Source organism: Magallana gigas, chromosome 10 (assembly GCF_963853765.1).
Source record: "Magallana gigas chromosome 10, xbMagGiga1.1, whole genome shotgun sequence".
NCBI lineage: Eukaryota > Metazoa > Mollusca > Bivalvia > Ostreida > Ostreidae > Magallana > Magallana gigas.
The window spans coordinates 10,006,858-10,031,940 of NC_088862.1; the positions used below are offsets into that span (position 1 = coordinate 10,006,858).

The 25,083-nt window shown below is 31.2% G+C and overlaps 1 protein-coding gene across 3 annotated transcripts in view; it reads left to right on the plus strand.

Moving 5' to 3' along the window:
* LOC117684039 (uncharacterized) overlaps positions 1-24,085 on the plus strand; it is a 168,959-nt gene extending 144,874 nt beyond the window's left edge. For 2 of the 3 annotated variants that reach the window (XM_066074216.1, XM_066074215.1), the window contains exons 6-23: positions 7,192-7,293; positions 8,232-8,522; positions 8,818-8,947; positions 9,395-9,575; positions 10,124-10,767; positions 11,072-11,341; positions 12,108-12,228; positions 12,521-12,734; positions 12,945-13,211; positions 13,965-14,024; positions 14,720-14,874; positions 17,198-17,390; positions 18,009-18,128; positions 18,553-18,707; positions 20,138-20,251; positions 20,801-20,915; positions 21,429-21,522; positions 23,037-24,085. In XM_066074216.1, coding sequence (XP_065930288.1) covers positions 7,192-7,293; positions 8,232-8,522; positions 8,818-8,947; positions 9,395-9,575; positions 10,124-10,767; positions 11,072-11,341; positions 12,108-12,228; positions 12,521-12,734; positions 12,945-13,211; positions 13,965-14,024; positions 14,720-14,874; positions 17,198-17,390; positions 18,009-18,128; positions 18,553-18,707; positions 20,138-20,251; positions 20,801-20,915; positions 21,429-21,522; positions 23,037-23,175 — 3,365 coding nt within the window. In that variant the 3' untranslated portion in view covers positions 23,176-24,085. Of the gene's footprint in view, positions 1-1,603; positions 1,726-4,934; positions 5,027-5,341; positions 5,453-7,191; positions 7,294-8,231; positions 8,523-8,817; positions 8,948-9,394; positions 9,576-10,123; positions 10,768-11,071; positions 11,342-12,107; positions 12,229-12,520; positions 12,735-12,944; positions 13,212-13,964; positions 14,025-14,719; positions 14,875-17,197; positions 17,391-18,008; positions 18,129-18,552; positions 18,708-20,137; positions 20,252-20,800; positions 20,916-21,428; positions 21,523-23,036 lie in introns of those variants that run through there. The other variant, XM_066074217.1, reaches the window with a different exon arrangement.
* Positions 24,086-25,083: the final 998 nt, after the last annotated feature.

Genomic DNA, 25,083 nt, shown 5'->3' on the forward strand with positions numbered 1-25,083 from the left:
CTATCTCCAACACGAAACGAGATAAAGTGGAATCCATGGACAAAATTATCCATTCAATTTTACTTCCTTTTAGTTCAACATATACAAGTCAATTCAAATAGTGTGTAGTTAACTTCTGAGCAATGAGAAAATGTGTCTGGGAAGTAAATATTTTATAATTAAATACATTTTATGACATTAAAGACAAGTTTATTCTACGCATGTGTATGCCTATTCTTTTGAATTATCAAAAAAAAAACCAAAAAAAAAAAAAAAAAAAAAAACAAAAAACGAAAAAAAAACGAACGATGAATATGTAACAAATAATAGAAATTTGCATTGAACAGGAAGATAAAATTAAATATAAGTGGGGTCTTAACATTCAAACTGACAGATTTATCGATTTATAAATTCCCAAAAGAAACACGGATATACATGTATGTCTATTTTACTTTAAATTATATATATCGTTACAAAATGCAGGGTTTTTGTTAAATCCTAGATTCTGAGACAGAAAAAAAAATTCAACAGAACCAAACAAAAGTTTATTTTTTTTTAAACTTGATAACATTCTTCATGAATCAAAAAGGAACTGTGAATATTTTACGTTCATGACAATATTACATTTTTTAGAAAATGAATGTGATGAACATCATTTGTAACTAGTTTGATAAAAAGTGTTATAACGAATTGAAAAAAAACAAACAACTTACATTTACAATCACACTACATATACCTTTTCCAAACACAACGTTTTACATATTCATTGATAAAGAATTATTTTTTGTTGTCAAAAAAGAGAAAAACTACATATATAGTTATGTAAATTTGCTTAGGAACAAAAATATGCTAATATGCACTCAATCGCTATTTTGGTTAACAGCAAACAATGAAGCAGGAATAAGGTCTTCTGTATATATTGCTAACATTAAATAAAGCTTTGCAGAATTCTCCTAATCTTGAAATGGAGCGTATTGATCAAAGTGAATAAAGACGAAGATATTTTTGTATATCTTCATACTCTTCCTATTTATCAAATAAATGCAAGGTTTTTGTATTTTAACAATTTGCAAAATGCATGGATTTGACATATTTCTGATCAGGCAAGAGGCTGAAAATAGATATTTAACAATCAACCTTTAAACCGTACAATCTCTACATTATACACAATTTTAAGAGTTTTGAGTTCGTTCCATGATTTCAAAGCTTTGCTCACATTAATTTTCTCAACTGTATTCACAAAACTATATGTTGCAGTCCTATATTAATATCATTAAGTTATTTTTGCCCTGTTAATATTCGCCCTTCTACATGCAAACGGTTTTGAAATCCCTAAGAAACAGTTATAAAAAGATATCAAATCTTTTTTTTTAAAACAAGATTGAACTTGTCATAAAATGTCGTTTAGGTTTTTCATTCACTTTAAATCTACAACGTACATGTGAACATTTTTCCTTGTTGCACTCTATATGTATACTCTGGTCTCTTTAAAACTAGAACTCTGTTGAATGTATCAAAGTTCTAAAATTTAAAAGATAGAATGTACTAGTATGCACGTTGTCTGTATTAAATAATAGTCTACAGCTTAACAGATCATATCTGAAACTTTTAGATACATCTAGTGGCTAGTTTGTTGATCATCTAGCCTCTTTAACCAATTTAAACGATTTTTTTCTTCAGAGTCTGCTCTAGACTAGTGACTTACTACACCAGGGAGAGAGTATGTGCCTACAGGACTTGGCAAAGGTTAGACTGTTACAGTTTACTGTGAAATCATTAGAATTCGTGGAGGCTAAATATGCCTGGTATTTGTGGTAGCTCTCACCAAAGAATTTACATCATCGACGAAGACAGATTATAATAGATTAAGTTGTCCTACTGAAGCTAAAAACCGACGGATCCACTAAATAACATCCCAAAAAGTAAAAATACCCACACTCATTGAACATGGTTCCCACTAAATTAAATGATTTCACAGTATTTGTACATCTACACGTGTATCTCACAGGATATTGTTTATTTTGTGCTGCGATTTTGTACAATTTGATGTACCGGGAGTGTTTGTGATTGATGTAAAGGTATCAACATTATATAACTTTTATTTATTTTTGTATTGATTATATGCAAAAAATTCTCGAAAACCTCGCAGCTTTGAAGAAATTCATGAATGTTTAATTCTCTTGATTGTTTGATCCAGTATCACCTGCAGTTTTTATGTCGGATATTTCGTTGTGAAATTGTTATTTACTATGTAATGGAAAAAATATGATTTACAAACTTTTGTGAATCATATTTTGATTGCAAAGGCTTCGCTCGAAGCAATTAAAGGTACATTGTTGTCGTCCTATACAAAAATAGGTTTGATATGCATTCCTTAGTAAAGAAATTTTTATTCTAAAAATTTTCAGGAGATAACATTTTATTTTAACCTAATTTATTTTAAAGGTTAGTTTTACAATGCAAAAATATATAAGCATCCAAATAACTTTCATAACAAAAATGCAGGTTTTGATGATTTTTTTCTAAGCAATAGTTTGTACACATCATGTAAAATGTAGCACGAATATCTTTAAGAAATACAAGAAAATCAAAGCTTTTATTTCAACGCATTTAAATTAGGTTTCACTATGTCATTACAAGAATAAGGTTATAAGAAAACGAAAAGAAATTGCAGTCACTACTGCTAATGATTTCGGTTGTCAAATATTTTGTTCAGTTTAAGAAACAATGATATTTCTTTAAAGGTCATATGAAACGAATTTTAACATCATGATTTTCTTTCATAAATATAAAGCTTGGTATAAACAACTGTTAAAATACGTGATGTAAGATTTTTTTGCCTTTGCATTACTGAGAAATAACCGTGAAAACTGAGCACCTGAAAAAATTCTTCCCCGCTTATCGTTCTTGATTTTGTGGATTTATGACGTCACACAGACTCAGCGATGTAAACAAAGCATCAAAACTAGTGTAATTTTAAAGTAGTTTATCGATTAAATTTTAGTAATTTTTGCAAATATGAACGTGTCTTTCTTTTCAAATGAGATAATTTGATTTCGTAGTAGCCTACAGATGACTTAGTTTTAATATTGGTCGTTAATGAATAAATCTAATAGCAGCTTCTTATGATGAAGATCCCGTGCTGCAGTGGAAATTTAACGAAAGAAATGCTCCAACATTAACAGCTGATTAATGAATTATCCTTATCCTTTTGAAATAGAAACATCATTTTCTTCTTCGGTACGTTTAATGATTGAGCTACATTTAAAGGGAATTAAAGCATTTTAATTGATTTGATTTATTTTGTCACATAAAAAAGTATAAGGCAGGCCAATGAATATGTTTGAGGCATTTTGTACATTTTGTTTGTATTTAAGAGCTGCAGTTAAATGCCGCAAAATTATTCTTAAATTTTATTTTGAAATTATATAAATTTCTGACTTTTTGATATATACATGTAGTAATATCTTTAGAAAATACTTTGTGTACACGTGTATTAACGTTTTATTAAATCAGATCGCGGAAATATGGCATTTAAGGATTTAGAAATGTATCGGTAAAACAAATCGGTTGTTTGATAAAAATAGTTGTGAACGAATGTGAAGATAATCAACAGATTTGATTAAGAACAAGCTTCAATCATGAAATCAGCCGTTCTGATACGCTTCCGCTCTCCAGTAGCGTATCAGAACGGCTGATTTTAATCAGATTGCGCACATACACGTTGTAAAATCAAAACACCGCACATATCAATATAAGTACACGTTTCAAAAACAAAACATTTGAAGAAATTTCTCTTAGACTAAAAATAATTAAATGGTAACATATTTGTGAATTTGAAAGCGAAACAAACAATATAATCGTGAAGCGAATGAGGCACCACGAGGCCTATAAGTTTAGAAAAACAATCTTAATGAATCGCATGAACGTGCAAATGGGAAAAAACGATCAGTTATTTTTGAGTTTGTCAATTTCATTAAAAAGGTCGAAATAAAACAAATATACATGCATATTTTAAAATTATATTATACTTGCATGTGGATCTATGAAGAAAACCATTCATTCTCCATGCAGTCTCGAAACTGAATATGTACACACTATTAAATATAAACGCATACGATCTCATTTCTTGAGAGAAAAAATGCTGACGTGTTTGATTATTGTATAATTATACAAGTTTTTATATAAAATAGTATTTTTTTCGTTTAAAATGCTGCAATTAATGACATGGATATTTGTATTCACAACATAGCTTTATAAGGCTATTGGGTCCTACTGACGTCATAAGCAAGGGAGGTAAGCCACGTAAGTCAATTTTCCTTTTGGCGAATAAGTGATTTTGATCGACTGTGGCGCTCATATTTTGCATTAAATATTGAAAAAACAATGTCAGTCTTATTAAAAAGGCACTTATGAACTCATTCCCGTATATAACTCAATATGGTCAGGATATCGTTTCATATGACCTTTAATACTGTCCATTATATGCCTAAGATAATTTTTAAAAACAAGTACATGCGCATTATGGTTAAGAGAACTGTCCGTGATAATTTTTAGAGTATTTTGATCTCAAAGAAAAATAGGCCTCTTTAAAGATGCAGGAAAATGTTCATTTTTTAAAGCTAAACTATTTGAATTATTTCTTTACTTAGTATTAGTTTATGGCCAAACATATCATCTATGAAAGATTCAGATCTAATAGTTAATTTGGTTGACCTCCCTGCCCCCTTCAAAGAGCTTGCTGTATGAATTACAACATATGTTTATGATTTTGTTTTCAGTTGTTGTACTGCTATATCTTAAAGCCATTTCATTTATGACCTAATACTATTAAATGTATGCCTTACATCATTACTATAAATAAATAAAATGTACATGGCATTATGCTTTAACGTATTATGCTGTATAAACTACAACATACAATGTATATCATACGTTTATGGCTTTTTTTTCAGTTGTTGTTACTACAAATATGTCACGAAATGTAACTTTCGGAACGAAAGTTATTGTTGTTCAGGATATAAAAATGTCGCCGGGAGATGTGAACGTAAGCATGTGTTATTTGTAGATTTTTCCTCATTATCAATCGCTGAATTAGTCAACTTGACAAAAAGCAATACATACACAGTTAACACCTAATCACTTTTAAAATCTACAAAATCATTTTCTTCTTTTGTTAGACATTTTAGTCTTTATATAAACATTCAAATATTTAAAAGACCCACAACATTTTGTGTGCGTGTGTGTTTGAAAAATGTTACGGAGACTTCAAGAAAATACAATTCACAGTATATGGCTATTGTATTTTTTTTTTCAAAAGTATATGTATGTATTAGCTACGATTAATTTACGATTTTTTCAGCTGAATGTTTTGGAACGACAGGCAGACAAGGTTGCAGCAATGTTGGTGACTGTGTGGGACCAGACACCTGTAGCTGTGACTCTGGTTATAGAGGACCCCAGAGTAACAACAGTAAATATCCTGACAGACAGAAAGAAACATAGATAATTTAATAAATAGATATAGATAGATATAGATAAATAAAGATGGATAGATAGATAAATAGACAGACATGTAGATAAATGGACAGACAGATAGATAAATGGACAGACCGACAGATAGATACCTATATAGATAAATAAATAAATAGATAGATAGATACAATATGTAGATAGATAGATAACTAGATAAATAGATAGATCGATCGACAAACAGACAGACAGACAGATAGATAGATAGATAGATAGATAGATAGATAGATAGATAGATAGATAGATAGATAGATAGATAGATAGATAGATAGATAGATAGATAAACATATTGATAAACATATTGATAAACATATTGATAAACAGACAGAGAATGATAAGTAGATAGTTTCACAAATATAGAAAAAAGTGAGGCAGAGATGCATTGTTAATTGATTGATGGATAAATAGATAACTAGACAACAGTAACTATCTCAACAGATAGATAGATATATAGATAGATTTATAGATAGACAGACAGATAGATAGAGAGATAAATAGATAGAAATATAGATACACAAATATAAAGAAAAAGAGGCAGAGATTAATGGTTGAAAATAAATTATTAGATAGTTTGATGAAGAGATATAAAAAAAAAAGGAATTCATGGGGGTAGAAAGTGCCAATATCAGTATTATAATGATATCTAAAAATAATTCAGTATTTTTTGAAGAAGTGATCAATTTTGAGTTAAACACATCACATGTCTTACATGTACATAGTATATATGTGATTATGAAGCGCTATGAGGATTGAAAATTTTACATGATGTGTTAACGTCGTTCATCAATTTTCGTTGAATTTTAATTTCGTGGATTTTGTTGTTCGGTTGATCATCAAAATTAAAGGTTCATTAAAGTGCAATATCTAAAAACATATTGTATTGATGGGATAAATGGTCACGTATTTTCGTATTAATAAAACTGTAATATTAAACTGAATTCACGAAAGTTAATGTCGATGAATATAACTGACTTCTTAGTATTTTGCTTAATGTAATAGAATGTAACAAATTTCCTTCAGTGATAAATCTTGTTGAATGTATGAAAATTTACATGACATTTTAGGTAATAAAGTGAATTGAGTTATTTAAATCAAACAAATAAAGAGAAAAAAAAAAACAATTGTAAAATTAGATTTGTCTACACTCTCTATCTGAATGGTATTCTTTGTTCAGATACAAGGTTTTCATAATTTCGTGAGCATCAACGTGCATTGATCCGGTGAAAACCTTAGTTTCAAGGATATGTTAAACCGATTCTGTATATACAATATATTTTACAAATATTGACTGGGGTTGAGAACAACATTTTTATATTAGTCCCCAAGGGACGAAATATTGACCGCTAAGCGATTAATTAGAATAGAGGGAATATTCCCTAGATATTATTCTTAGCCGGTCAATATTAAAAAACTATTGACTTGTCAATATTTTTCGGACGAGCTTATATTACAAGTATTGACTATTCGTCTATATAGAGTTAGGTAGTGAAAATATACTACTAAATATAAAAATATTGGATTTCGCAATCTGATGAACATTTCATAGAATCACTCAGCGACGAACCCCCCCCCCCCCCCCAAGACAAAAATTATTCAACGAATAATGATGAATACCAATAATATCTCGGAGCAGGAAATTCAATAATTTGATTGATTAAATGTGATTTTTTTTTTTACCAGAGATAGCTTGTTCAGAAACAAAACCATGTTACCCAGGCAACTGTCCAAGTGTAGACAACTGTCAGTGTTCGGATGGTTTTGGAAGTCCAAACTGCACGACGAGTAAGTTAACATAAGTACATCACCACTGTACTTGAAGTCTAAGTAAACATAAGTACATCACCACTGTACTTTAAGTCTAAGTAAACATAAGTACATCACCGCTTTACCTGTATTTTAAACATCAAATCCATTTAATGAAGTCAATTGTTGTCTTTGCAAATGATGAAAAAGAAGTGCTAAAAACGAAACTTTGGGTTGCTTGGATATTTTTTTCAATAAGTCTTAGCTTTCTTAAAAAAACATACATGCTCACATTCAGTAGAAAAGAAAACTTTATTCGTAAAGAAGTACATACGTTGTAGCTGTGGCATTTGACAACTGTCCACAGTTCCCATTTTTATTCCATAACTAAGAGTGAAAATCTAAAGAACAGAGTTTATTGTGATCGAAAAGGTCTTGTTTTCAGGTTGAATCTCATTTCTATTTATAACGTTTTTAAATGAAAAAGCATATGTTGGATGTTGAAAGATGAAATAAAACGGCAGTGGTATCAAAAGAATATATAGGAAAAATCGTAGAAAATAATTAACTAAACAATAAGCTACATTTAAGGAATTTTTTAAAGAGGTTTTATAAGTTACCTTTACATGAAGGCTTATACCTTTTAACACAACGTCACAAGATGTAGATTTAAATGATATGTTAAACTGTTTGCAATGACTGTTTTAGATAGGTATCATCCTTGTGGTTATTATCAGGCATAGGAACCGCAGATCCGTCTTGGTTCATATGATATCATTTTTATGAAACTCATTTTTTTTTAAATCCGAAATTGCATACTTTTGTCTATACGACTAAACCAAATCTGATATATGGTGCTACTGTTCCTAATCAAGTAATATTTTGCTGATTTGAGGTGAACAAAGCCACTTTGAAATTTTGTTCTTTGTTAAGAGCTCGCGTTTTGTTATTAATGAATTATCCTTGAACTATTTTAGTCTTGGCCTCGCCAATAATCACATTGGCTTCAGCAGTGCTGGCTTATAACCACCCAATGAAAGGGATGGATGTTTATAACTACACTACTGATGCCACGACTGAAAGTGGTAGTGGAAGTGGTGATAGCGCTTCCATATGGGCTAACTTCAATCGATTTAATAAAATCAGAGGAACTGTGTCCGCAGCATTTGGCATGGAGTCTAAACTATCTGCGCTACCTAGCTATGTCACCAGCTCCAAGATTGGGGTGGCTGTAGCAACAATGGATTGGCAATTGGAGAAACTCATAGGTATATGATTGTGTTATTAGTGGCCCTTATTTGTACATATCTGAAGTATATTTATTGATTAATTCTGACTTTTTGATCAACAACCGGTTAAATAAGACATTTTTGGTTTTTTTGCTATGACAACCAACTATCTCGTCCAGATTTGACGTTGTTACGACCAAGCTTAACTCTTAAACTTTGTCAAACCCTACATTTTACAATTGACAATATATCAAGAAAAACATATTTATTGAACTCTTATTTGTTTGTTATTACATGTGCTTTGAGTGTTACCTGATTCGTGTCTTTTTTTTAGACAATGCACTTACTAGAGAGGGAGGAGACTCTAGAATATGTAGTGAGGTTTCGACGAACAACCCAGGTAGCATCTTACAAGAATGTCAGATAGAGTTCACCAATGTTCTTGCCATCGACAGCGGAGATGTGTAAATAAAAATATGTTTCTATAAAACAGGCGGTAAAATGTCAGGTTTAACAGATTCAACAGCTCGCTGACATCAAGAACAAATGAGTTCTTTACAGTTCTATGTTTACATCTAAAGGAATAATGTTAACTTTGAAAACGATGGATATTTAGTGACATTAATAACAAGTAATTTTTTGTATAATTTCAGTCAGCTGAAAGTGACCTTTAAAGTCACATGTGTTTTAAGTTTCTTACATATAAATGGCGTGATATTTAATTTTATATTGATAAATTTGTCTCAAAAAAGAAGTATTTTCTTGAGCTACATATAATTAAAGAGAGCGTTATGATTTAAATTCTTTCTTTCATTCAAAAACTGTCAAAAACATTATCTTTACACAAGACGTTTTCATAAATATCATGTAGAATTTCTTCGTATTAAATACTTACATTCTTTTGTTCACAGATTCAAATTGACATTTCAAGTTGAGAATGGTGGGTTTGAAAATCTGAGAGGAAATATCCGTCTACCATTCACACAACAAAACTCTACGGCTTCGAAGTCTTCCGTTATATACAGAATAGATCTGGACAAACCTACAGTAAACACAAACACATCCTTCATTGTCGATGAACCGTTCACAAGAGTAAGCTGTGTTTTCATCTCATTTTGTTCCTTTTACATGTGAATAGAATATAAACGAATCATTTATGAAGACTAGTGTAAAGATCAAGATTCCACAATCCTCGTTTTACATATAATTTAATTGTTGCAAAGAGAGAGAGAGAGAGAGAGAGAGAGAGAGAGAGAGAGAGAGAGAGAGAGAGAGTTTGCTTTTTTATTCATAGATCTGAGAATTATAATACTATTTTGAGTCTCTTATAAAGCACTTTGCTTAAAACACCTATTCTCGATTTTGCTTACATGAATTTCATTTCTTTTTTTCCCGCAAATGAATGAACCGCATTTTTTTTTAAAAGCACAAATTTGTGTTATTATTAAAAAGATTAAATAAGGTAGTAAATGAAAATCATCATGCTTCAAACTTCATTCACATAAATATCTGATGAAAGCTTAGACTTGATTTTCGTTTATGACGGTGTTTTTAATATTGCAATACATTAAAACTATCTCTTTTGATTTTTTATAATAAACCAAAACAAATCATCTGAACATTAAATAATCAAATTACAGACCCAGATTGTTACCCGTTGGTCGGGGTGGAATGACCCTCTAGCAGGAATGGAGTCGTACAACTGGGAAATATTTGAACTTCAAAACAAGAGTGGAACTCAGCGATATGTAACAAGGAGCAAACCAGATTGTATAAATCCACAACTAGGACCCGAATGCAACCCATTCCTAGATCCCATATTTAGTCAAAAGTTTAATCACACTGGTGGGGAATTGTCAATGCCCTACACACCAACAAATCCGGGTGTTTTTGCCATGATATTAGAGGCTTCAGACAGAGCCAATAATTCAGACTACGTCTCTCGATACGTAGTATACGATCCAAGTTCAAAGATAGAGATACAAACGGGGGATGATGACATTAAAGCGCTGTCTGGGTCCAAAAACGCAAGCTTTAAATGGCAAGTCTTATCTTCCTCTTCGCAGAGTAGCTTAAATTTAGAATTCTCCTGGAGAGGTCATTTTATCAATCGTGTACATCATGAGGGAGGATTTCTTAACAACATTGAGGACTATACTCCTCAACTACAGGACATTAATACAGGCGACAATAAATTCCCCAAGACTGTCAACGTGAAATATAACGTCGTTGGCGGAAACGGTCTGACTGGGAGTTTGATTCCAAATGAACTCGGAATTACAAAGTTAGTTAAGAATATTGTATTCTTTAAATGACTGATTTTACCGCCGCCCAATTTTTTATTCTAAAATACATTGCATGCATTATTTTCACACACAAGTTAATTTGTGCAGCTATGAAAAAGAAATTAACTTTGCATTATTTAACCATTGCGTATCTTTAGTTAGCATTTTTATCTTTTAAAACGTAAACAATTACTAGGTGTCAAATAAACTTCTAGTACATTATAATTATAGTATAAATGAGAATCATATATAAAACTAAGCATGCTGATTGTCATATTTAAAAACATGCCTATAAAAATTTAGATTTCAAACTTATCTTGATGAAACTGGACAGCAGAAGGTTGACGTCAAGGGAGTTAGCTGGATAGACCAAAATATTAAAACCACTGCTTCCTTTACATTGGCGAAAACTGTTTCAGAGGGTGACTTTGTCACGTTGTGGGTAAAGGCCGAAGACAAGATTGGAAACGTTAAACTTTCTTCTCTTCCTCTCGGATTTGACTCCAGTAAGCCATCCATTTTTAACCCGAGTTTTATGCAGGATATGGGAACCAAATATATATACGGGAGCAAGTGCGTATGACATAGATTTCTTTTCTTCTAAAAAATAGAGTTTACATATGTTAAAATAGTTGACATCAGCTGATCTTTATGTCAACTAAACAATTTTTACACCTATTTATTTTTAATTGAACGTATGTAAAGCATTCTTCGGTTAGCTTGTTAATTGATACATTTATTATTATTAATAAAACGTAAGTATTTCTACCTGACAGATAATAATAATTACTATTAACATTCATTTTATATCTCCCTATATGTTTGCAGTGGACATCTGTGACGTTCAGTATTCAGTAACACATATTAGATATGATCACGGCATGTGAGCACATGTAAATGTCAGCACGTGTTTTAAATAAATAGATTATTGTTAGATTTAATAAAGCGTTTAAACCTACTTAGCGAATTTGAAAAAAGATGAGTAATATTTATCCAATCTCAAAAAATTTTCTCCGCAAAATTTCTGGCACTACTTTTACCCACGGAAGCGCTATAAATAGATTGTTTAGTGGCGGTGTTAAATTTGTCTACACACTATTGTGTTACAGGATAGCGATTTTATTGCTATATATGACCTTTGAATGTTGTCATACATGTAGTTACAATGTTTAGAAGTATTTTTAAATTTTTAACCTTCAGTAATAACGACTAGATTAGGAAACACTTCACTGGCATTTTGTCATTACCCTGAGCACAAATATGGTAAAAACTGCACACATGACCACGGTAATTGATTAGAATGTGGCTGTTTTATAATGTTACTAATTGAATTTCTTAGATTATGGTTTGAAACTGCGGATGAACATAGCGGCATATCTCAAATCTCTTTCAACATCATTAACAAATCAAATAACACCATAGCAGCAAACGGCAGTGTTCCAGTAAACACATCGAACGTGGTAAGTCTCGCAGCTCTTTCATCAAAGTACTGAAACTACTCAAGGTAGCATAATTCTATTTAAAAAATATGGCCCGTTGGCAAATTTTAAAACATTGCTAATTTAGTCCCAGTGAAACGTATGAAATTGGATAGTTATATCGATCATAGTCATTTATTAGATAGTTCTAATATTTTAAGTTACTTAAATTTGTCAAAAACTGACAAATTTCCGACTCATTTATAGGAATGGTATTTACCTGAAAACTTTTCTTTTAATAAAACTAATTATTATCAACAATTTGCTTTTTCAGGAAAGAGGATTTCCGAATGAACGCTATCGAGTTCGGGATACGTTTTATTTTTACCAACACGAGTTAGAAATTAACAATTGCTGGTTTAGGGTCCCGAAATCAAGGCAAGCTACCGATCGCTTTGAAGTGGAAATTATTGCATACAACGGTGCCATGCTTCAGTCTCGAAAAACAATTGACGTCAATTTGAACAGTTTTAAAGGAATTGGTCAATGTAAGAGGCATTCATTATTTTCATCTTCAAGAGAAATGATTGAAATTAAACGTTTCCAAGTTAAGATCAATCTCTTTTAAACAGTTAGAATTTAACATTGTAACATTTTTTGTACAAGAGTAATTATGCCATTGTGTATTGCATACACCGTAACAAATATTCAACTATATTAACTCATTTGCAACGAACATTTTTATTCCATGCGAGAAGATCAAGCTGTGAAGGACGTAAATCTTCTACAAAACACAGGGAACGGCGTCCGTTTTAGCTTTAATTTGACCGAATCATGCTACAAACGACAGAACATTATACTGAAATACAACGATGGCCAGGATCACGAGAAGTTGATAAATCCCTCCGCGGACAAGTACGACCTTCTTGGTCTTCAGCCCCTCACCGCTTACAACGTCAGCTTTGTAGTTGAATACGACGAAGGGGACATAAGTGATCCATTTTATTACTCTTTCTGGACCGGAGGTAAGTAACAATATTTAAGGAACGAGTCTTTTCTGGTTTACGATTTTGTTGAATAAAATTGATTAATTGTTTATTAAACAGAAAAATAAAAGGAAATTAAAATGGTATATTTTTCTTTCCTTTTTACCATCACACAACTTGACAAAGAAATGGTAATAAATGTTTAGAATCTAACAAGGACTATATTTTTGGCAGAATATTGGAGTAGGAAAATATCGCATGTTTTGCAATTCAGAAATGCAGGCTAAGTTATATCGATTTTAGTTTCAATATTTATTCCCATTTAATAGTATAAACTGATAGACATTCTGATATTCTATCATTTCATTGAAGAATAGAATCTTCATCATATCTTAAACATATGTCAAGATAACTGGAAATTATTTTTATCATCCTTTAAGTTGAGAAAAAAGGTAGTGACCTTGACCTGACCTTAATGCGAAAACAAGAAGGTCAAATTTTATTAAACTGATAGAATCATTTGGTTATATGATTTGTTTGACTGTGTCAAAATTTCATGAATTTCTTGTTATAAGGAGTCTGTTTGATAACGAGAAGACTCCTTCCTGAAAGACATCTCACTATTGTACTTTGTGTACTTTTTGATATACTAAAAAGTGTATTTCCATTCATTCCTGGTAATTGCTAAAATGACGTAATTGCCCTGCATGAAAAAGACAAATACAAAATTGAACTCTTCAATCATATTAATAAGTATTGTCTGTTTTAATTTTTTTTTACTTTTGTTTAAAGCTGCTGAAAGGCAAGTTAGCGAAAATTTGACAACAGGTGGAATAGCTGGAATTGTTGTAGGTAAGAAAGACTCTAAAAATAAATAATTAAAAGCAAAATAAAATTTGAAGGATGCAAAAAATTAAGTTAAAAGAGACTAAGTCATTGTCAAAAATAAGTAATCTTAAAGAAAATCAATTAATGACAACTGCATGTAGACATTAATCTATTGATTCTATTGACGATAACATTGATTTAGATTTAGCTCTACAGAACAAATACATACGATATTTACAATGTACGTAATGATACGTGTACCTGTGCTTTATTAAAACAGGTACTAGTTATTTCATTTTTGTGTAGTTTAAATACATTTGAAGGGTTTGAATTACCGTGCTCTAAATTTTCTTAGGGATGGAATTACCGTAATTAAGGTCTGACCAAAGATTTAACTAGTTTTTTGTATTGTGTCCTGGAATGTTTTTGTTAGTTGACATTTCCTTCCAGGCTTGAAGCTGATTTCTCACGTTATTTTTTGTTTATCAAATAGAGTGCGAGTTCATTTGCATAAGCTGAATTTTTGATACATTACTTACTTTCTCTTCCTATGATTAAATTTTACTGTAATCCTTGAAAAACGGTTTACGATAAATAGTTATTCAAGTAGCAATTTGTAACTTGATTTCACATTGTTATATAAATGAGCCCAACGTTTGTTTATTTTCAAATGCATAGTTATATGACTGGTTCTAACAAGTTGTTTATCATTGTTTAAGCCATATGTCTATTGCTGTTGTTTGCTGTCTTCATTTTGGTGATGTGGAGAACTGGTCGTCTCCGTAAGGTGGAAGCTGTCGTTGCTCCAATCAGAAACACGATCAGACGTCGCAGGGACGGTAACACTGGAGCTATTGGTTACAAACAATATACGGTAAAATCTTACTTTAATCGGTTAGAAACAGTATGAGGTAAACTCTAAGTTAAATCAGTTACAAATAGTATACGGTAAACTCTAAGTGAAATCGGTTAAAAACAGTATACGATGATCTTTAAGTTAAAACGGTTACAAACAATATACGGTAAACTCTAAGTTAAATCGGTTACAATAAGTATACGGCAATCTTTAAGTTTAAAATGCTACTATTAGTATACGGTAAACTCTGACTTAAATCGGTTTCAAACAGTATACTGTAAACTCTAAGTTAAAACGGTTACAAGCAATATATGGTAAACTCTAAGTTTAATCGGTTACAAACAGTATTCGGTAAACTCTACGTTAAATCGGTTACAGTAAGTATACGGTAAACTCTACGTTAAATCGGTTACAATAAGTATACGGTAAACTCTAAGTTGAAACGGTTACAGACAATATACGCTGATGGTTGGTCAACAAATTATCCATCAGATTTACTTTAAAATGTTTTTACACAGATTGGTTTTAGCAAAGAAAAATTCGAAGTATTACAGATTGTTAACCTTGAATACTTCACCACATATTTATACAGTGATCTTCATTTGAATACCATAACGGCTAACAATAATCCAGCCCTTTTTAATGTATATCATGTCAAATTTGCGAGATGTACATTCTGTGAGATACGCGTAAACAAAGAAGTTCATAGATGATAACCAATATTTTTTTTAAGATCCTTTAAATAAAGTTAAATTGTTACGGTAAGCTTTTTTAATGTTTAAATCTTCACTTTTGCAGAAATATGACTTTAATAACTAAGTTTCAGTAACTCAAGTTAGTTCTCCTCAAGTCCTTTGAATACATGTTATTTAAGGTCTTCCGTTTCCAACGGAAGACCTTATTGCTATTGCTTTTTTTAAACAATATTCAATCATAAAAGTTTCGTTATCTGGCCCCAATAAGGAGATTAGGGGTCGGCCCCTAAAACGTCCTATCCCAGATAGCTCAAAAACAGCAAAGATTTCCTTAACACTTGTTGAACAAAATATGTTTAATATTAAAAGACCTTTCGTTTGATGCCAAGAAAAAGGGGCTGGCTTTTCAATTTAGGAGACAAAAGGTCTCTAAAGTCTTTCTTTCATAGCACTTTTGTAATATGATTAAGGAGCAAAAACGTTCATCTTTCACTAATAAAACTATACATTATAAATGTTTTATTATGCATTACGTAATTAGGGGTTTTAAGGGGCCAAATGTCCAAACCTTCGATCGAATATATCTCAAAAAGGACAAATATTTTGAAAAGCAAAATAGAATAAAAGATGCTTAGAATGATGTTTTAAACAATATTCAATCATAAAAGTTTCGTTATCTGGCCAAAATAAGGAGATTAGGGGTCGGCCCCTAAAACGTCCTATCCCAGATAGCTCAAAGACGGCAAAGAATTTCTAAACACTTGTTGAACAAAATATGTTTAATATCAAAAGACCTTCCATATGATGCCAAGAAAAAGGGACTGACCCTTCAATTTAGGGGCCAAAAGGTCTCTAAAGTCTTTCTTCGATAGCACTTTACTGAGAAATATTTTGAAAAGCAATATTGAATAATAAATGCTTAGAATGATGCGCTTGTCCATACTCAACCATCGAGATTTTGTCATATGGCGCCAATAGGGAGATAAGGGGTCAACCCTTAAAACGGTTTTGTACAAAATAGCGCAATAACGGCAAAAAATTTCTAAACACTTGTTGAGCAAAATATGTTTAATGTCTTTATCTTTTTATTTTTAGGGGCCAATAAAGGCTCTGAAGTCTTGCTTTTATAGCACCTTACTGAAAAATATTTCGTTATATGTTTAGGAAGCAATAATGTTCATCTCACATTTATTAAACAATATGTTATAATTATTTTATCATGTGTTCCGTATTTAGGGGTTTTAAAGGGGTTTTAAGAGGCCAGAAGTACAGAACTTTGATAACATAGCTCAAACAGAACAAATATTTGAAAAAGCATCATTTTGGAAATCAATATAGAATAAAATGCTGAGAATGATGTTCCTAACACAATTCAACCATCGTTTCTTTTTGTTGTTACCCCTATAAGGAGATAAAGGTCAAATATCAAAGTCAAGGTCATACATGTATAACCTTCAAAAAATTGCACGGAAGACCCCTTCGTTGCTCGCAACGAGATCGTGTCTAGTTTATTGACTATTTTGAATTTATTGTATATATTTTCACATTTAAATATGTTTGACCAAAAGAGACAATTTTTGGATTACAACTTAACATACAGTTTTCCTTTTGCTGAATATTATCTATAATATAATATTTTTTAACAGACGGGAGGTTATGATCAGGATGAAATCTATATGTACGGAGAATATGCGTATGAAAAAGAACCTGATTGGCATTTCCGAATGGAAGATGTCACTCTGGACATATTGCTGAAGACAGGAAGATTTGCGATGATTTACAAAGCTACTCTAAACAAGCATGGAAAACCTAAAGAATGCGTAGCAAAAACACTTAGAGGTTTGTACAGAAAACCTGCATGAAAGTTTTATTTTTGTTTTTTGTTTGTGATCCCAGCATAAGGGTATGAAAAAATGGGAAAGATATGTTGGCATAATTTTTGTATCTTACCAAAGAATGCCACCAGTTTTTTTTCGTCTAAAAGGGCAATCCATCCGGAATCAAAGAAACATCTTCTTGTAGATAATGAAGTCGAATAAGAATAAAGAAAAGACAATTTTTCTTATTCTTTTTAGAATTATTTGCAAAAATATTATCATTTAAACTTATGATAATAAATATTATCACTATTTCTGTCGTTTAATTGTCTAACTCTTGATGAAAATCCCTCATCATAAGAACAATAATCTATAAGTTTAAAAAATTCGACAATTTGTCTTTTTTGATTAAAAAAATGTGAGATTCATATTTACATGTATTAATTAGTCCAGTTTTTTTTTTTATAACTAATAGTCAATATATTCATCTTACGTACACATGAAGATGGATGTAGCGTTTTGATTAACATTTGGTTGGTAACAATTTTGGTTACATTCCCCTTTAAGTTATAGTGCATATGCTTACCGTTTAAATAAGAGTGTTCTTTACTTACATAAGATGGTTTTCCGTCCCTTCTAGATGGATACTCAGATGAAGACAAGGTATTGATGAAAGCTAAAATTAACTTTTTTGGAGCAAAGGTTGGAGAGCATCCTTGTGTTTTAGGATTCTTTGGAGCAGTGGTAGCTGAACAATCAAGTGAGTGAAAAGATCTTTAAAGAAATACGTACAAATACGCCACATGGAGAGAGAGAGAGAGAGAGAGAGAGAGAGAGAGAGAGGGAGAGAGAAAGCGAGAGAGAGATTCCTTTTTTAATCAACTTTTATTTAAACGAAATCATTACACAAAAAAGTAAAAAGGTTATTTGATTTTATGTTAGAATAGGTCTTCTAAAATATTTTCAATTGACTCAAAATTAGCAAATTGATTGTACTTCGCGGTGATTTTAAGTATAAACTATCACTGGATATTTGACAATAAATCTTCAGAACAAGATAATAGATATTGTGCTTGCATGTACAGGTACATTGAATACTATGAATTAAAGAGTTAAAGGGAGTTTATTAAGAGGAAAGTTCAGATAACTTTGTTGACGTGACCATTTGATATTCAACTTTTTAGTGGGGCCAATAATGTTGCTGGAGTACTGTGAGAACGGAACGCTCAAGGATTGGCTAACTGATCACCAAAGAGCAGTGTCAGATGACGTCATAGAAAATCTATACCGATTTTCTTACGACATTACAAGAGGGATGGTTTATTTAGCAAGCAAAGATGTATGTTTCATTAGAATGTTTTTTAATACCGAGCGCAGCGAGAGGCGGGCGAAGCCCGCCTCGCGAAGCGAGGATTAATGGTAACACGTATATATAAGAAAATCTGTGAAAAATGAAAGTTGAATCAGGGGTACTAAGGCCAAAAAAAATTTCTTCCAGCCCTGGGCGCCGCCATATTGGCAGCCATTTTGTTTTCAAAAAGTTAGTTCGATCATTGATTGACTGGTACTTATCGATACTTATTGCCCCTAAACTCGATTAAAAAAGTTCCAGTGTTTCAATAGAAAGTAATTTGAATTAAAAGAAATTAAAGGAAACCAGATAAGTTTCAATAGTGCTTCAATCAAGAAACACGACTTGTTCTATGTATGTCTTATCAAATTATCAGATGGAAAATAAAAACATTTACACCACAGAACTGATCTTTTAGATACTGAAAAAAGTATTCAATTTTATTACAGCGGCATTCACATGAATTAAATTGATGAACAATGAAAGAAGAAATAAAAAAAAACAAAACTCGGAATCACGTAACTCTCTTCGGCTTCCGACGACAAAACTTGAACGATTTACGTCTGAAATATGACGTCATAATGTAGACTGAGCAAGCGACGTTTAGTTTAATTAACTTTGACGAATGGTATGAGTAGGCAAACATGCAGGCGGATCCTACTGTGTGCGTTTCAAATAAATTTTGTTCTACAAAAAACAAACTGTACTGTGTTAAATCTGCGCTCGGTCCAACGGTCACACCGTTTACATATTATATATGCATTAGAAAATAAATGAAATGACAATTTAATTCACCTTTAATATCTAAAGACGTAAAACAATAAAAAAAATGAGAGGTCAATGAAACAAACCCTAAAACTCATATTCTTGAGCACTGAATTATTTTGATTTTGACTTTTTTATTCTTAAAAATTTTGGTTACGCATTTACAAATAAATGAGAGCGACGATAAAAATCAAGAGGGCTAGATATTTAATGGTAATTTTAGAACAAATCAATCTCCGTAAAAAAGAGCTCTGTATAAATAAAAAGCAAATTATTCTAATTTAAATGCTAAGCTCTTTGGATTTTTTCTTTAGAAAATTACAATGGCGTGCGACCAGTTCTCGCCGAGTACCATTTCTCGCCAGTACATTGTGACGTCATTTTTTGTCTATAATTTTATGTGTTGATAAAATGACGTCACCATGAACTGGCGACAAATGATACTCAGCGAGAACTGGTCGCACGCCAGTAGTTCTCGGCTAAACAATCATATCATATTAAAAAATGAGTAAGTTAATTTTAAGGTTAATTCATTCCAAAACAGTTCATTTGTAGCAACCTAATTCATTCAGAATCATGATATTCATGAATTTTATATAACACGTGTAAGAAAGAGATATTTTTAAAATCTAATGACTCCTTATATTGTCAAGATTATCCACATGAGACTTGCAACCAGAAACGTATTTCTGAACAAGAGCTTGAGTGCGAAAATAGCAGGATTTGGTCCTAGACAAGGTGATGATGAAGATGAGTCAGGCAAAAAGGTCAGTGAATCAGATGGGATGTTTGTGGTCAATTAAGACTGAATTGATCTACTTTAGACAAAGAACTCTGTATATGGAAATAGTAATATACTTAAATCTAAAAGCTAGAATTAATGGAGTCTTAAGTAATTGCTTACACATGACAGCAAACATTTGACCAAATAATATCATAAACTTTAAAGTAACTCTTTTTTAACTTGAAGGATCTACCTAGCCTCCTTCATTGCCAAAAAAAAAAACCTTATAAAAACTCGTAAAATTATACTCTTAAAAAAAAACCCCTAATTCTAAAAACTATTGACAAGAAACCTTGAAAACAACTTGCATTCGTAAACAAATTCAGGTTATAACATGCTTTGAAAGTAAATTTAAAGAGAGATGTATCATACATTTCACAAAAATTAAATTCTGCATTGATACTGACATTTAATTTATGAAAGATTTGTATATAATAAACTTAAATAATCTTATATTTGAAATATAATGTAATTGATGTCAACATTGATTGTTTCATAAAAACATATATGATTTGAAAATTATATTTTACAGGAAAGAATCCCCGTAAAATGGATGGCCCCTGAATGCTTGAACAAAACTGGAACTGCCTCTGAGAAGAGTGATGTTTGGTCATATGGAATAACCATCTGGGAAATCTTCTCCATAGGTCAGATGAGAATTTAATCAAATTTGATTCACTGTAGAAAAAGAAAATATTCATGTTGGAGTTACAGTGTAGGTCTATCGAATGCTTAAAATTGCACATAGCAATAATCAAAACTATATCAAAATAAGGTTTTCCCCTCTTTGTTTTCCTTTGAATAGTGTTTGATGATATTATGTTGTAAGACACAATACTGTGGATTTTTTGTAAAGTATTGAACAAGTTTGTAATATGATATAAGAGAGTTGTACACCTTACACCACGTATGTTAATATACATGTAATCTTTTGTAATCTATTGATCTATTGATCTGTAAACAAGTTCGTACATGTATAATATATATGCAGTCTTTTGTAATACATGTATATTTATCTGCAACCAGGCTTGCATAATACACATGTAGTCTTTTATAATCTATTTACATGTAATTAGTCTTTTATAATATACACGCTGTCTTTTGTGCGTATCTGATGTTAAAATACATCATTTTAGTGATAATTTTGCATTTTATTTTAGGTGCAACACCTTACGAAGATGTAAGAAGCCGAGATCTTCCGAAATGGATCAAACAAGGAAACCGTCTGAGTAAACCTGAATATACCGACGACTTGTAAGTTATTTTCAACAAAGCCGTTATTTTTTTTTTTTTTGCATTATGGTCAAAATGGATACATGTTCGATATTATACCGTTATTGTCTGGATATCAGGGCGACATATAAATTGCTTGATCTGAAGGTGAAAATTTTGCCTGAGGCTACAGGCCTAAGGCAATATTTTTACCTTCAGGTCCAACATTTCATATGTTGACTGAGTCCCAGTCAATAACTGTTTTGTTATGTCCTTAACTTAAATGATATGCACTAAACAGCATGTGACGCAATCTTTCGTATCATATCAAACGACAGCTTTGCACTAAATTTGGACTATTTACGTTCTGTCGATTTTAAACGAAAATTGATTGGACGTGACTGACGTAGTGGCCAAACAATTTCGATTTTGACTGATAGACCGGTCAACATCGATATTGTCTGACCGGTTGAAAAAAACATTCGTACTATAAGATTTTTAATTAGTAAGAATTATAAACACGAATATTCATATAAGAAATGAGTTCAATGTCTATCCAAGTTATACGAGTATAACCTGGGTCAGGGAAGTTTGCGCTTTATAATCCGCGGATTATAAAAGAAGCGTGAATTGCTCCAATTTAGGTTATACATTCATAGCTTGGTAAGACATTGAGTTCATTCCTTATAATTTAATTTTCTGTAGTTTTCTTTACAAATTGGGATCGTTTAATTTAAAAGAATGATGCTAATCTGTTTATAATTCAAACGTAACTCCAAGCGGTTTAGTACGTTTTTGACGCTGGTGCACTGTGAAGTGTCTTCTGACGTTAACCAGGTTATCCAAATTAACTAAATTTTTCTATCGTATCAAATGCCGCGTTACAACTAGAATTAAATTTCTCATGCGAAAACGGGGCTATTAATGTGACACAACAATGTGAGATTTCAAACATTGTATCACAACTAATCCGTTCTAAAACGTAAGCAATCATTATCTGCTCTAAGGAAATGATAAATCAAGCAATCTGCAAGTCAATAAGATTTATTCACATAACTTAAAATAACTGACAAATTTTTCTTTGAAAAAGAGTGATAGATAACTCAAAATGTTTTTCCTTCGAAAATGAGAGATAAACCGAAAATGAAATGTCTAAATATTTAAATGAAAAAGTTAATTTGTTTTCTTTTTCAACTATTCAAATGTTTAAAATGATTTGCAACTTTGTTTCCAAGTTTACGCCAAAAGGTTTCACTACTCAACATTTGTAATGGTGGTTAATTCAATTATGTAAATCATGAATGGATTAGAGCATACCATAAATAGAATGGAATTTCCATTTTTAATTTTTGTAACTAGACAAGATTTGACCTGACAATGATTTAAGATTTTGAAAATTCATAGAAAGATTTCGACTTTATGCCTTGCAGAAATAGACATATTGTTACTAATTGATTCACAATCTAATTCAAATTTTATAAAAAAAAAAATAAAGTTTGTACAAACATTTATTATTTGAACCTGTCTTATTTTTTGTACTTTTTTCTTTATAAAAGACACTATGAAATTATGAAAAAGTGCTGGAACTTGAAGCCATCTGGGCGACCATCATTTGCGGAAATCAACAAAGAAATTGAGTCTCTGTTTCGTCAATCATCCGGGGATTTGTATTATTATGATTCCTCACAGAAATAGAACATCGCGGGGTTATCATATCTACATGGGAACTGTTATTCTTCTGCGACATATATTTGATTATCAGACGAAATTTTCCGAATTTTTAAAGAAATGTAAGAGAGCCTGAGGTTGTCATATTTACATGAAGACTGTTATAACTACGAAACCTCACAAAGCAGATCTTTTGATAAGATTTGTGTTTTATGAGATTTGATTACAAATGAAGATATTTGTCACGGCAGCAATTTGTTTGATTATCTAATATGTATGCACGTTTCTAGCATAACAGTTTATTCAGTAATTTTTTTTTGCTTTTTTGGCTAAATAATATTATATCTATAATTTTGTATTTTTAATGGCCGCCATACTTCATGATAATTATTAAAATTCATTTAAAAAAAAAAAATACAATTAATAATTATGAATTATTTTTTTAATTTGGTCTTGTAATTTTAAAGTAAATCTACATGTCAGGTTTTAATTTTAAATGAACGTAAACTCTTATCTGAATTCAATAAGGAGCGGTTTGGTTATTATTTTTTTTTTTGCATTATTATGGTTAGGCAAATGACAATTATGTATTTGTATGATGTGAACACCAAAAACATTTGTTAATCTTTGAACTTTTGTTTAACACTTCTGTATCATTTTTATAAGGTTAATGTTGTCAAATGTGTATATTCGTGTTAATCTTTGAAAGTGTATTTTTTTACTCTATCATAGCGTTTGTCATTTTTCTGATACTTGCTTCTGAGTTGCTTATTCATGAATAGTTTTTAAAACAATATAATTCATGTATAAAAGTGCATGTAGCATATGATCATACTTGTAAGTGTGCTTTACTATGTAAGTACTTGCATTCCTATAAATGCATTGTGTTGTACACACATGTTAAAATTACTGTATTAAATAAAAACTTTTCATGGCTTTCCCTGCAATAAAAAAAATGGAATAATTTTTTTTTCTGAATTTAAAGGAAACAATTATAAAAAGACAAAAGAACCTAACGCTCCTCAGCGTGCTCGGTAAAGTAAGCAAAAACAATAAAGCTATAGTTCAATTCATACAAATGCTATAAAGCTTTTGCGCATAAAATGTTGCGCGCAAGGTTTTTAACATTTTAAACTTATTATGGAATGCATTCTGTAAATATTTGTATACCCCAAAAAAGCCTTATTAATATTACTACTAATTTACCGCTTTACTTTCCTCGGACGTTTACCCAGACACCCTAACTGACCTGTGGGAATCAGAAGTCGTCATTTTTACCTGTTAACAAGCACACCGTTTTACTTTACGAGGCTGGTAAGGGTGTTTAATGTTAACCATAGTTTATTGTGAATATATGTACACAATAAAACATGATTATGCAAAAATTCTGAAATAAGTAAACACTTCTATTAATCCTTTCCTTAGATGAAATTTACAAACTTTAAATAATGACAGTCATTTCAGGCATATCTTTCGCAATTTTATGCTATGCTATGGTATGCGATTTTAATGATATGGTATGAGATTTCAATGCAATGCTATGAGATCTGTATGCTATGCTATGAGAAATTGAAATGAAGGGTATGCCATCTGCAATGTGAACATTTATTCTTCCAAATAAAATCATTTTAAACCGAGTTAAAATCATCTTATATGCTATGATTTGGTATACTATGGTATGCTATGACGAATGAGATTCTATGAGATTGTATGCTATGGTATGAGATTCCAATGCTATGGTATAAGATTGAACTGCTATGCTTTGAGATTTCAATGCTTTGCTATGTTATGATGTATATTGTAAAAGATATGCTTTAACTGACTGTAATGTGCCCAAGATGATTAGTCTTTTTAAGAACACTACAATTTATGAAAAATTAAAGGCTTACATAACAGTGATTATAAAAAATGCACTATGGAAGAAAGGGTTTTGAT